The sequence below is a fragment of the Syzygium oleosum genome, unplaced genomic scaffold, assembly GCF_021117445.2.
Source record: "Syzygium oleosum isolate NSW1041296 unplaced genomic scaffold, Sole_v2.1 Sole_v2.41, whole genome shotgun sequence".
In the NCBI taxonomy this organism is placed as follows: Eukaryota; Viridiplantae; Streptophyta; class Magnoliopsida; order Myrtales; family Myrtaceae; genus Syzygium; species Syzygium oleosum.
In genome coordinates this window covers 2,231,787-2,245,489 of record NW_026607525.1, presented here as the reverse complement: position 1 = coordinate 2,245,489, position 13,703 = coordinate 2,231,787, and the positions used below count along the sequence as shown (strand labels likewise).

Below are 13,703 nucleotides of genomic sequence, written 5' to 3'. Positions count from 1 at the left end.
TTAAGTCTTCAAAGAACTTCAGACCCTATGAGAAATAGATTCATATCTTATTAAAAGAATCCCACTAATCTAAGTTCCGAAAGAAACGCAGACGCAGAAATTATGCAAACGCAGATGCAGAAGTTTTTCAGACGCAGAAGCAAAACTCATTCAGAACGAATCACAACAACTAGTGAAAGAGGAATTCGCACGAAACAGAGATGCTACTGAAGCACTGAAACACGCGAAAGAGGAATTCATGCAACATAACATCCAAAGCCCAGCAAAGTGCACGCGTTTCTTCACACACGTAGAGCCCCACATTCAGGCAAAACGAAGCCACACCCCGCAGAGAATCAAGAGAGCAGCAAATGCAGAGGACAACCGGCTAAGAGAGATAGCGAGAGAGCAGACCTAGCAGTCGCAGTGGAAGAGACGAAGACGAAGATGGAGACCGGCGAACCCGACGGAGACGGAGACCGGGAGATGGAGACGGAGACGGTGAGAGTCGGAGAGGAGAGAGCATCGGAGACTGAGAGGCGTCAACCAAGAGTGAGATTGTGAGAGAGAGAGTATTCTAATTTAGGGTTTTGGATTTTTTAATTAAAAATTATATATATTAAATTATATATATTATACCGGTCCGGTCCGGGTGGGTGGGTAAGCGGTTCCACACCCGGAACTGGGAACTGGATCGGTACCCACCGGTTCCAAAAAATTGGAACCGGGAACCGTACAGAAACCCTTAGGAACCACCGGTCCGGTCCGGTTTTGGGCGGTCCGAGTGGGTCCCGGGTTTTTTGCACACCCCTACTCTCTAACAGTTAGCTTGCACGAAAGTTTTTGTCCAGCAATTTCCTTTCTTGAAATCAGATGATCAGTTCTCCGAATTTTGAATCAAACAAACAGATAACAGGCAGGGATAGGCAAACACTCAGTAAACCGGACACGAATTTTGCATGCATTTCTACTTTGGCGATTGTATTACATGGGGGAAAAAACAGTCATCAATCACAAGGGAAATGAATGAATGAACGGTCTTCGTGATTGAGCTATTCAATCACTCTTTTCCCTATTGTTACGCTCCACTACAATTTCCACAAGCAGAGTCAAGATGGCCTCGCACATCTCACTAGCATCGGGCTCACTGGGGTTCTTCTTCCTTGAAGAGTAAACCATCCATGCATGGTCAAGTTTCCGGTCTGGTCTAATCACGACTGATCCGGGAACTTCGGCGTCGCGACACGTCATTAACCCGTCACTTTTCTCACCATACCTTAATTGCAGATGGAGAGCACAAACAGTCATAGCAGCAGAAAGAGGAATGGCAACAGGAACCTGACCTCCTGGCAATACAAGATTGTCCGAGTTCTCACTGCCAAACTTCAGAAGAGGAAGCCACGGAAGCTCTGCATGGGCTATGTGCGTCATCGTCGCGAGTATGCCTGGAGCTATACTTGCTTCAGAGCGGAAAGAAATAAAAGGGATTTCATCTGGAAGCTTGTTTTTTAGGATAAACTCCTTCCTCTTTTCATACGTGAGGTCCTCCAATGCCCGTATATCACCCTAAGATAGGTGACCAATAGATTTATCAAGTTTACAAAACAGAACAAGAACAGGCCAGGAAGGTTATCCTTGATGCAACATAGATTTCATCATAAAAGGAGCAGCGAGAGCGAAAATCTCCTCAAATTAAACTTTCTGAAACTTTATTGGTACAGAAAAGGTTCACAAATTATCAAGGAAAAAGTTTTGATGTGAGTTGAAATGCATATCCTAACATTCATGACTGATCACATTTGCATTTCTGCAAATCGTTTAGAAAGCATTCCCAAACTTGCTGGACCAATGATGTAATGAATCTAAATGAGTCATGTTCATAAACAGAACAAAATTAAAAAGCTTTAAACCAGATAAAGTACTAAATGAATCCTTGACAGTTCTATGTCCTGTGCAGTCAGCTTGTCCTTCTGAACTTCACTTAGTCCAGCTTATCGTTGGCAAATTTCCAGGGTAATCTTGTCTAGCTTGAATACTCATGAAAGAATAGACGTTTAAGAATTAACGAAGTTATAGTCCTCTCGCACCAGAATGCCATAGCTCAAAGAATATGATCGTCCAAATGGGACTCTGGAAATACATATGCATATACATGTTTTATGGATATATGCATGTATTGTTATAAATGTTTTATATCCACGTGAATCTATCTATACTGCATATGGATATCCTTATGCTGTTATACAGACTACACTACATGTGCATTTGACTGTCTACACGCACGTAAGTTGTATTGTGTGTTACTTGTAGCTAATACATACTGTAAGCACACTCTATTTTCCCAAGTTTGAAGGTTGGATTAAGATGTGATTGGAAGGTATTGCAGAGAGTATTCTGTCAGTCAATAAATTCTTTTAGGTTTGTTGATGTAACGTCTAGATGAATCTCTTGGCTTTCCATTTTTTTTGCTGCTGAAACATTTCGCATGTAATGACGAAATAGATGAGTTGCCATTTCATACAAGATCATCCTAAGCAATTCTTTCAGTGAATAGAGTACCTTAATTAGCTTGCAAATTATGAGCTCCATTATCCTCCTGGTTTCTTTGTCAGCAATCTGGCCTTTGCGAAGTATATCAGAAGCTACAGGAGTGCCGCCATATGGGCTCTGAACCAGTGCCAATCCAGCAACTTTTCCTTTTAAGTCGTCCCAGAACATTGACAAGGCGGCTGCACCATCCACCCCGCCTTTCCTGTGCCCTAATATAATCACACGCTTGCCCGATCCCCAGTAGAGCTCTTCAATATATTCCTTTAGTTCCCATGCATTGTGCTCCACAGACGCCTTCATAGAATAAGATTCAAAAGAACCACAAGTGATTGTCCAACACCATAAGCTATGCCGGAAGATAATAGAATTTGGTGAAAAGAACATACATGGAAAATAACCTACATAATTTGATGAGTAGCAAAGAAAATAAATGTGCTAATGGTTTTTTTGGTGAAAAAATTTAGTAACCTCAAAACTTAATTACCTCACTATGGATTTTCGCTATGTGACATGTCAAGCCCATTTTTGAGAAGAACCTCTTGGTGCCAACAAAGTATAAGGGACCATAATTGCTAAAGAGACCTGAAATAAAGTTCATTTTTTTAGAGCCAACTGGGGGGAGTTAAACAAGAATGACTGTTGAAATTGCCTGAAAAAAAAAGAACCCTAATGAACCTGGAAGGAGTAGATAAATGAATGAGTTGGGCAGTCTGTGCACCCCATTCCTGAAGAAGTTGAGAAAGATAAAACCATGGTAGTCATCAAACCCATGTACCAATAAACATAGATTAAAGCAACATAATCTAACACCAAAAAAAAAAAGCAACAAAATCATCAGACAAACATGTTCCAAATCGGCTCGAAGATAGCCAAGCCAAATCAGGTTGCCTGGAGGATCAAACACTAAGAAGGGATGTAAACTGACTCATTCAAGTACTAATTAAGAATCGGACCAAAAACAAAAGTGCTAATTAAGAACAAAGACATTCAAGTGGAAGTGACCATGATGTCCATTGCGAAGAAACCCCAATTTTATGCTTGAAGTAAGAACAAGATGAATATTATGAATATGAATATCAGATACCTTATAGCTTCGAGAATTTCTAAAAATCTTGAAGTGCCATCCTCAACTGGAGCCATATCAGGATTATATTGCAACCATCCGATACCATCAGAGGAACCATGCAACGTCCTTTGAACTCGAGACATAATACTGAAATACAAGAGTAAATGTACATCCAGAATGAGATGCTGGAGCATAATCACACCATAGATTCTCTAGTGCACACATCTTAGTATTTTACTCATTCAAATGCAAACACTAATTACCTACTGAGTTGAAGTTGTGTGCATCTGATATAAGAGAGAGAGAGCCTCCAACAAGCCACAGCAAACTTATAGGCAAGTTTCAGACTAAGTAAAGGGAGCATCAACCTAGACACAGGCAAAGAAAAATAAGGATAAACAAGGAAGAATACAGAACACAGGAAGACAAACTGACAGGATAATTCTGTTTGCCAACAAGAGAGAATGAGGTTTAGGGAACACGAGCATGACTGGATCAAAATGATCGAGAATATGTAGTGCATGAGTTCTTCAAAGTTACTATGGTAAAATAGATTCTCAACAGTGCGATGAACCATAAAGCGCAAGATAGATTACATAATGGGAGACAAACAGAAACCACAAATAATGTGGTAATAAAAACCCATTGCTTGGAATATGTCATGCCTATCTTTTTTGGAAGTAGGAAGAAAGAAGTTAGAACCGTACCCCTGAAAAATGAAGGGGACACCCCTAAAATTGTCATACATTTCTGCAACTTCAGATCTTGCATGGCCGAGAAGTTCTTCCTCGACACCACTGATCTTTTTGCATGGATTCCAGGACTTGAAGATGATGGACCATCCTCAAAAGCAGATTTATATATACAGTCCAATGAAGATCTTGGGTGGCAACCAGAAAAGGCCACCGAGCCTTCTGAGTATCTATTAACATCTCTTAGGACAAGATTTTCTGGATCATTGAAAACAAAAAGGAAGTATGAACAACCCCAGATACGAAAGAAAACTAAAAGGAAGGATAAAAACTCCCGATACTGAACAACGAGAATTTATGTAGTAACACTGACAGAATTCGCACAGCGGACAAGGAAGCCAGAAAATGAAACTTACCAATAAAGAAAAGAAATTGCTGAGTAATATGAGAGCTCAATGCCAAAATATGAGAGAAAATATCATTCATTGAAGAGCAGAGCCCCAGGTCATCAAGTGGACATGGGATATTTCTCAAGGCATGGCAAGGGGCCTGATAAAAGGGCCATAAATTAGACCTGGAAAAGAAATTTCAAACTTGGAAACAAATAATTTAAGTCCACAGAACAAGATGTGTTGCTTAAACTGGCTGTGATCTAGAAATGCCATTCAACAGATCATTGTAAGATGGCAACTGAACATCTTCCAGCGATGTCTTCGAACAAAGGGGTAAAATAACAAACTAACTGGAGACCTGCGGCAAGCTACTCGAAAATCCTATCCCAATCGATGTTTTAAGATGAATACTTCAAAAATATCATGAACTCAGGTACATCGAGAATCCAAGAATTTCTGGTGTTCTCATATAAGAATGGCTCATATTGATACACTGCACATCTGGAAGCAAAATCTTGATCTATAAACGTATCTCACCGTATTTGCTAGCTGACACCCACGTCCATCAAGAATGCAAGAATTTGGCACATTTCCAACCTGATATGATGCAGTAGAAAAACAAGAAAACAAACGTAAGCTTATTAAATTCAACTAAAGAGCTTAGTCCACACACTTGAGTTATATATGATTAGGCAGATTTCTAAAACTCACGGTGGTATAAGTTTCAGATGTCCCATCGTTGTTGTAATAATCGCCCATCAACACATAAGCTCCAGGAAGTGTGCCTTTGTGCATGAAAACATAAACATGCCTTCAGAAGCATAAAGATGATATAGTAAAAGTAGCTACACGCAAAAGAAACATATTATAAATAGCATGAGACGAAGGTAAAGGCCAGCAAGTAATTTCAGGGCTCATGTCTTTTGGACAGATAAAAAGATTAACCAGAGAATATTCAGGAGGCCCATATTCACCTAGCCTCTCTGAACTAGTACATCTAGACATTTAAATCGTCGCCGAGGTGAATAGAATCCAGAAGCAAGAATCTTGGCTTGAGTTTGCTAATATTGAAGTTCCATATTCTACAATTGGTCATAATCACAACCTTGCTACAAAAACATTGCCCTCATGCACAGTTCACTCCACAGCACAGTCCGCAGTCAACAACAAAAAAACCAAAAGCAAACTTAAATTGCTACACAGCCAGTCCCAAAAACACCAGAAAAACCACGATTCCACATGAGATGGCACAGCTCAAAAGGCACCGGACAGAAAAGTCATGGCAAATACATGGCAAACGCGAATCAGATAGAGAAAAAAGAAGGGACAAGTTTACTCTCAGACATTGCAGACAAGGAGGAGGAAAAAAAACACAGCAAAGCAAAGGGTGGAAGCTTACACAAACGAAGTTCCAAGATGCAAGGAGCAGGCTCAAATCTGACGAAGCCGCACAGAGAACGTGGTCACATTAATAGACGCAAAACAATTGCGGCTTTCCCCCAAAAATCTTGGGATGTAGTAAAGAAAGAGAGAGAGAGACGAACCGAACGAGAAGAAAGTCATGGAAACGGAGTCGGAGCAAATGAATAATTGCCGATCTTTATCCATTTGCTTCTTTTTCTTGAATTCCAAGCGTCCCCACTGTTGGAGTTCGGCGAATACTTCGGGACCCTTGTTTCTCACACCGGGTACATTCACATGAGTTTAGAAAAACTGAAGTGTTGTCCGACGATATGTGATCCATGCGTGCGGAATGCGGGGGTTCGGGCGGCGCCCACGACACGGGTGCCCCATTGCCGGTCAGGGCCAGTGGTTTGGGGGCAGCGCCCCCCGACGGGGGTTCCGCTGCCCGGTTAGCGGACGGCTGCCCCGCTCGCCGGTGAGGGGATGGGGGCTCGGGGGCAGCACCCCCGAAACCTCAACGGATTTGGGCTGGCCCGTATGGTGCGAGATTAAGAGATTTCATATAGGTTTAGATTTTGGGCCCGTTTGGGTCATATATATATTTTGCTCGTTTTTCTGATCATTGTAACGAGTTGAGTGGCTGTAAACCGAAAAACATAGTGAAATCTCTTTGCAGGAAGTAGCCCTAACAAGGGTGAATCTGGGTAAATTCGTGCATCATCTATTTTCTCTATTTTCTGCGTGATCGTTCTGTTTCGGTTCTCGATACGTCCCTTCACCCACCACCTCGTGGTCACCTTTCAGCATTACCCAGATGAAAGAATCAATAAAAAAATGGTTTCTTTCTCTCTTGGTTGGGAAGAATCGAAGCAACCGATGCCAGAGACAGAGAGCACTCCATCTGAACCGGGATAAAAGAGCAGCGTGCCTGCGGCAACTCGAGAGCCAATGCTTTAGCTTTTTTGTTTATAACCGAAAACGAGAACTGGGACAACCGGGTTTCGTGCGCTCGAAAGCAGTGACGGTGTTCGGATGCCTGGACGACAAATGGGGTGGCAAGATCGAACACGCGGCGTGCTCGGGACGATCGAACTATCCATGATCATGCGTCGACGTCGGACCCACGTTTCCTTCTTAAGGATGACGAATCCACAAGCCGACCCATAAGGTAAGGACATACATAAAACAAGGAACAATTTCGAATGTCACTCGAGGGTGACTCCAGACGTTGGTCTGTTTTTTGTCGCAACCTCGTCGTTTACCTTGTCCTAGATTGGTGACCTTACACATATATCTAACATTCATATTTGCGTCATAAAAAAACCACCCAAATTGATATTTACACGACAAGAAGTTTTCATCCGAGTAAAAAAAATTCTAAATTGGTTCTCCGATTCAAACATATTATTTGTTAGCGTTCTGTCTTATACCCTTTAAAATACAACACACGTGACATGCGAATGCAAAATGGATCCGACGTGAAAAATCCATGCGCATTGACCCATATGCACTTGAATGGAGGGTAAGTTTGCGTGAAGGATATTGGTTTGAAATTATTTATGAGATGAAAATTTGTTTGGGATAAATATGTCAAGATACCAATTCGAGATTTTATTTTTGGAAAGAAAATTTACTTTTAATAAACGTATCATGGGATACCGGGTTGGGATTTATAGTAGTATTAATCCTAAAAATTATGTTGTCTCAAAGCAAACGCATTTCGACATGAGGACCTGTTCACATAATATGAATAAAAAGGTCGAAGGGCATTATGAATACTATTGAATTTGGTTTACTTTATCCTCGTCTTTCTTTTTGAGCTGGTGTTGAACTTGTCCTGAACACTTGGTCATGTAGCTCTCTAAAGCAAAATCACTGGTTGCTGCAGAAAAAGCTACAAGATCGAAGATCTAAATTTCTTTTACTAGACCAAAATGTTTAAGAGTAGGCTTGTACAAGAACACTACATACACTTTATGCATGACACAACAACAAGAGCCTCTACATATCCCATCTCACAATGACACAAAAATGGAAAGCTCTATTAGATCAGCAAAATGCCAAAATCATGCTCGCTCACCTTTGAGATCCATTTCTATTACCTCTAGGTCGAATTGCCCTCATCTTGATTCTCACTTGGTTTCCTTGATCAAAATGCTCGTCAAGAAAGCTTCCAAAGAACTATCTACGTTTGATCTGAAACACTCTGTTATACCAAATCGAATGAAGCGTCATGTAGAACAGGTCGTACTTTACAGGCTTCGCATGCCACAGAAAATGCCGCTGAACCTTTCTTACTCTGAGCTGCATCTCCTTGTACTTCTCTTCTGGTATTGAAAGCAATATGTTCTTCAGATTGGGAATGTCCTTCTCAGCCAGAATTACGGAGAATGCCCCCCAATCGAGAACCTCGAAAAATGGCGGCACAAAGTTGTCGGATATTATCACCGGCACACATTCATAAAAGATGGCTTCAACCACACGAGGGCTATTCACCTCATAACCCTTGGGGCATATGCAGTACTTACTACTCTTCATGTGCTGGATGTAGTTCATCTTGCTTGCAACACCAGGTGGCATTGGACCAAAGATCTCCATATCTGGGTCTTTATCTTTCCAATGTTTAAGCAGAATTGGTCGTAGATACCCGTGGTTATTACCAGCATAGAAGGCAAGAATGCGCCTCTGGGATGGAGGTTTCCCACCAAGATCTCTGAGAGGATTTCTTGCGGAACGGATATATGTTTCTGGTAGAGACACATCTCTCCCTATTTTGAAGCCTGCAGTTACATCAGCATTGCATAGTGCTTTGATGCATCGTTCCATATGATGCCTTGTCTCGTAAGGAGCCTGAAATGAAGCAACATTGGGCAATAAGACTAGGGTGTGGATAGATTGATAGCACTGACAATCAAAAGAATTGCTATGATGCAAACTTTTACATCTCTGTCGATAACATTTTGATGATTGGAGCCCCAGCTTGACACAGAATTTTTTAGTACTTCGAGTTCATCACAAATGGCTCAGCAAGCCACAGAAATAAAGGAAACGAAGAAATGAAAGAAAACATCAATGGCCTACCCAGTCATGACAGGCCGCTAAAAAGTGATCGGCCCCTCCTGTTCTGTTGAAAAATGGATATCTTGCTGATATCTTGTCAGTGTACTGCTTCAGATATTGGCGTAGGTTTGTCCGATTATGAGAGTTTCGAACATAAACCGTGTACTCTAGCATTCGTGAACTAAATGGCATATAGAACAAGTGAGCTTTTCGAGGATCCTTCACCACAAATTGTTTGTTCCCCTCCATTAGCTTCATAAACCAACCTTCTGAAGCATATAAGCCTTTAAGTATTGGTCGATGGAAGACGGGTCTTGCTCCTTCCTTGTAGACATAGACTTTAAGAATGTGTTCCATGAGCTGGTAACTCCTAAAATGCAATTAAAAAATTTTAATTTCAAATGAGAACCACAAGCATCCTTGCCTGTTCTCTATGCACAAATATTGGAAAGTAAGATGTGGATCAGTAACAAACTTAGCAGGACAAGATAATTGTAGCCCGAAGAGAAGGCCTGGACCTGACACTGATATTCTGTGCTTAGCTATCAACTTATATTCAAGCTAAATAAAGTAAGTTCTGATAGGGGTCCAATTCTTGTTGGCTTAGTGAAAAATAACTGCTCTCAACCTGTTGACATTGGAACTACAGATGCATCTCACAGTCGAATAGGGAAAGAGCTTGATTTAGCAACTCCATGTTCTGGGAGTAAGTGAATGAGGTGAAAAGCCACATAATTCACTACAGCTGCTCCATGGACAAATTAAAAATAAAGCATCTTAGTCAGGTCAACAAGCCAAAGAATAGCTCCTCATGATCTCACATCACCTATGCCTCCATAAAAGTGCAATTGCAGGCCATGAAATATTGGAACTTCTGGTTAGACAGTTAGTTTATCAAGGAACTACACTGCATGGAAGCAGATAACAGATTATGAAACTTCCTGCAGCAATTACAAACAGCAACTGGCTACTATACATGATTCTTAGATTACAATTCTAACTCAGGAGAGGCAAATCACTATTACTCCGTCCTCTACTGTTGAGGCCTCCATTGACATGACTAGGATAATAATGCTGAAGCAAAAATACGTAATTTGAGCATATCAGCATTCACTAGGCAAGACACCTCAGTCAATTAGCAAAAAGGACTTTTCCTTCTCTCCAAAATTTGCAAGCGAAGTTTCACACTTAATTAAATATCCTCACCTTATGAACATGGAAACATTCCGAAAAAGAGGGGAATAAAGTTCTCGATTGTTGACAGCAACTGGAGCATTCTCAATTTGCACCTTTGCAGCTAAAATTTCCTGATCCCTTATTGAGGACCATCTCGGCCTCTACAAGCACACAAGTCAGTTTAGATTTGCAGAAAAAGTGAAATAGTTGTAATCTAATTCTTAGTCCTATTAGTGAAATGTTCATACCATCGAACGAGAAGATACTCGGTGCCGCACATATATACGGTTCATCTCCACTATAGTTGTAACTGATTTAGGTGGCATATCACACCTCATTTGCTTCTTCCCTGGATCGATCGTAGCTGATGATCGATTTTGTGAAGATGTACGAATATTTTGTGCACCAGCAGAATGAAAGGAATCACTTGCATTCCACATCAAGTCTTTCAAATTGTTCGTGTCAGATGGAGCCCTGGCAGGTGTGGCAGGTGATGCAAGTGTTGTGGAATGGAACTCAGTTTCTGAATCTTTCAATGTTTCTCGAGGCAAACTCGAAGTTTCTGATTGAATAGCATCTGATGATGTTCTATTGTTTGGTTCCACAGTCTGCTCCAAAGAGGTGCCATGCGTATCACCGGCCATGACTGGGACATAAGTATGATTTTCAAGTTCACTGCCCTGCATTACCAGACTCTTGCTCATCTGCATGATATTATCAGAGGACAAACCACCATCTTTACTTTTAACTGCACCCATTTCAATCACATGATCAATCCTGCCTTCAGGTGCGTTACTTTTCTCTTCTAGTCTGTCCACTCTATTCTGCCCATCATAATGCCCAATGTCCTCTCCTCCATTAAAATTCTTATTGCTTTTAAACACTCCAACAAACATGAGAGCTTCTGCGGATTCTGAAATGTTAACTGTAAGAGGGTAGCGAACCATCACGGATTTAGCAGAGGAATGCGTGTTCAAGAAGGTGGAATCGTCACCGGTCAAAATCTTTCGATTGGGTAATAAAGACTGAAGAGCATTTCCATATGGAAGCAGCAGAGACTGAAACATCAAGTGAGTGGCAGCGACTAATGCCACTAGAAAGAGCCATCTCCTATTTTTGCTTAGGAAGAGCATTTCAAATTTAACACAAAGCCCCATAGCAGGAAGAGAAGGATCCACACCAACACTTAAGTTCAACGAATCATCTTCCAACGAAAAATGACACGCTTTTTTTTCAGTTCTGCAGCACAAGTGGATGTTAAAATAGTCTCAGTGACAGGAAAAACCAGAAAGGGAAAGGTAAAAGAAACAAGAATTTGATTATCAAAAAAAAAAAAAAAGAAACAAGAATTCTACAAGCAAAGCTTTAGAAAACCAACAATGAGTTATCTAATGCAGGTATCTAGCACAAGTCACCACAAAGAGGCAGAAAGAACTGAAGGTTGAACGCACTTGAAAGTTTGAAATGATCCTAGGTGACAACTAGAGACAAAAACATATTGCCATTTTCCTTAATAGAATGAAATCGACATGCACGTAAATCATAATGAAACAATCGAAGCACTCGTTCTCAATGTCAACTGCGCATCACCCAATTACAGATCAACTGCAAATTTACTTGGATAAACACCAAATTACCGAGAACCATTATATGAAGAAATAACTTTAATTGCTTTTCAAACAGGACATCCCCAGATATATACTGATCAAGTGCCCACCAAAATTTAGCCAGGTGATATTGGCAATCAACCCCAAATGAAGAAATCCTTTATGCCTCTGTAGCAGAGAAACTATCTCAAGCCAACAACACCGGGTTACATGTTAAAACACCGATTCGAGCACAACAAAACGAGACGACATTGTGGCATAATTCAACCCAAGCAAGTGCAAAGCAAGAATTTTGAAGCAGACTCTTGAGGAATTTCTGCATTCAAGCAAATTCAGAAGCAAAATGAGAGAAGAACTCTTACTCATCCCCAATCAGCGTGCCAGCCTGAAGCAGTGGCAGTCACGAGCCACCGAGAGACGAAGCAAACCCAGAACTACTCCGCGCTGAGCAAGCAGCTTCAAACCCTAAAAAGATGCTTCTTCACCAAACTTCAAAGCGACCAGAACACTGGAAGAAAAGGAAAATGGCACCATGTCAAACTATTCTGGAAGTAAAAACAACAATCTATGACGCAAAGCCGTGGCTCTTCTCCCTGTCTTGATGAAGCTCAGAGAAACAGAGAATCTTGCATCACACCCACAAGAATTTTTCGATATAAAATATGGGATTTGCATGTTCAAGATCCAGCAAGCAGTACAGGGAGTAGATTAATTAACTGATAAACAAAACAAGAAACATTCTGATCCTTCCCACAGTCAATTTATTAACTAATCTTCTCGAACTAATCAAGTGATTAACGATGCTAATGTTGATGACTGTGTGGGTCAAAACATCAGTGGAATCAATTCGTGGGTCTTCTTCAGCGACTTGCTTGCTATCCACACTCGCGGTTGTAAATGTGTTTGGTAGCAGTTACTGTTGATGGTTGAATGCTCACAGCATTTAATCGAGGACGGGCGCCTTGGCCAGGGACATAAATTTGTCTTCTTGCTCATCAATGACTTTGCCCAGTTCGATTGATTTTCCTTTTTTTTACTTTTCCCCCTGTTTAATTACACCCGAGTGACCATGAACCTAAGCAAGTCTTGCGTCTACACCTCGAGATTATCAGGATATAAAATTTTCGAAAGGTAATACCTTTTCCTGAAAAAGACAAAGGTATAAGAAAAATTAGAGGTACAAAGCATATAGGTATCAGCACCGACACCGCATCTGTGAAGCCCACCCCACATAATGGGAACAGGCTGTGGAGGGGCTTGTTGGAGTTTCGGCTGCCTTTTTAAGCAAGCTTTACCTCTTAACTAAACACTAAAACTCCAAAAGAAGAAGCACCATTTGCGGCTTGCCTTTATTCTTCTTTGTCGGGGATTTTCGGTCTTCCTCCGTGTTTTCTCGAAAGTTGTTTCATTATAACAAAAATGTTTCAAAATAGTGTGGTTTGCACCAAAATATCCAACTAGAAAAACATAATTTTCGTGGCACACTGGTACATTACCCTGAAATGAGTAGGTGGATGGATTAATTAATTGAGTAAATCCGATGCATGTACTAAAGTTGATTTAGACAATCAGATTCGGTAAGTGAGACCCACCTTCTTCAATGTTCCAAATTCAATTTAGTATATACTACTGTCGAGATATACACCGTAGTTATATGGTTAGGAATTATGTAGTTATCTTATGAAGGGTAGGAAGTTGATAGTTTGAAGGATGCGCTTATTCATAATCTTGTCTTTGTATTCTTATCTTCTGTCTTTGTAATTTAATTTGAAGATAA

At 40.8% G+C, this 13,703-nt stretch overlaps 2 protein-coding genes and 1 pseudogene across 2 annotated transcripts; 1 reads left to right on the top strand and 2 right to left on the bottom strand.

Moving 5' to 3' along the window:
* Positions 1-923: 923 nt before the first annotated feature.
* LOC115671077 (uncharacterized) lies at positions 924-7,516 on the bottom strand (annotated as a pseudogene).
* Positions 7,517-8,306: 790 nt separating this feature from the next.
* Positions 8,307-8,661, top strand: LOC115671078 (uncharacterized). The gene is given in 2 exon segments (XM_030592553.2): positions 8,307-8,423; positions 8,425-8,661. Coding segments are annotated over 2 exon segments (240 nt in total). The 3' UTR covers positions 8,548-8,661.
* Positions 8,662-9,152: 491 nt separating this feature from the next.
* LOC130136045 (uncharacterized) lies at positions 9,153-11,476 on the bottom strand. The gene is made up of 3 exons (XM_056306024.1): positions 10,568-11,476; positions 10,350-10,480; positions 9,153-9,513 (listed from the first exon to the last, which is right to left on the bottom strand). The coding sequence occupies exons 1-3, from the start codon at positions 11,474-11,476 to the stop codon at positions 9,153-9,155; spliced, it is 1,401 nt and encodes a 466-aa protein (XP_056161999.1).
* Positions 11,477-13,703: the final 2,227 nt, after the last annotated feature.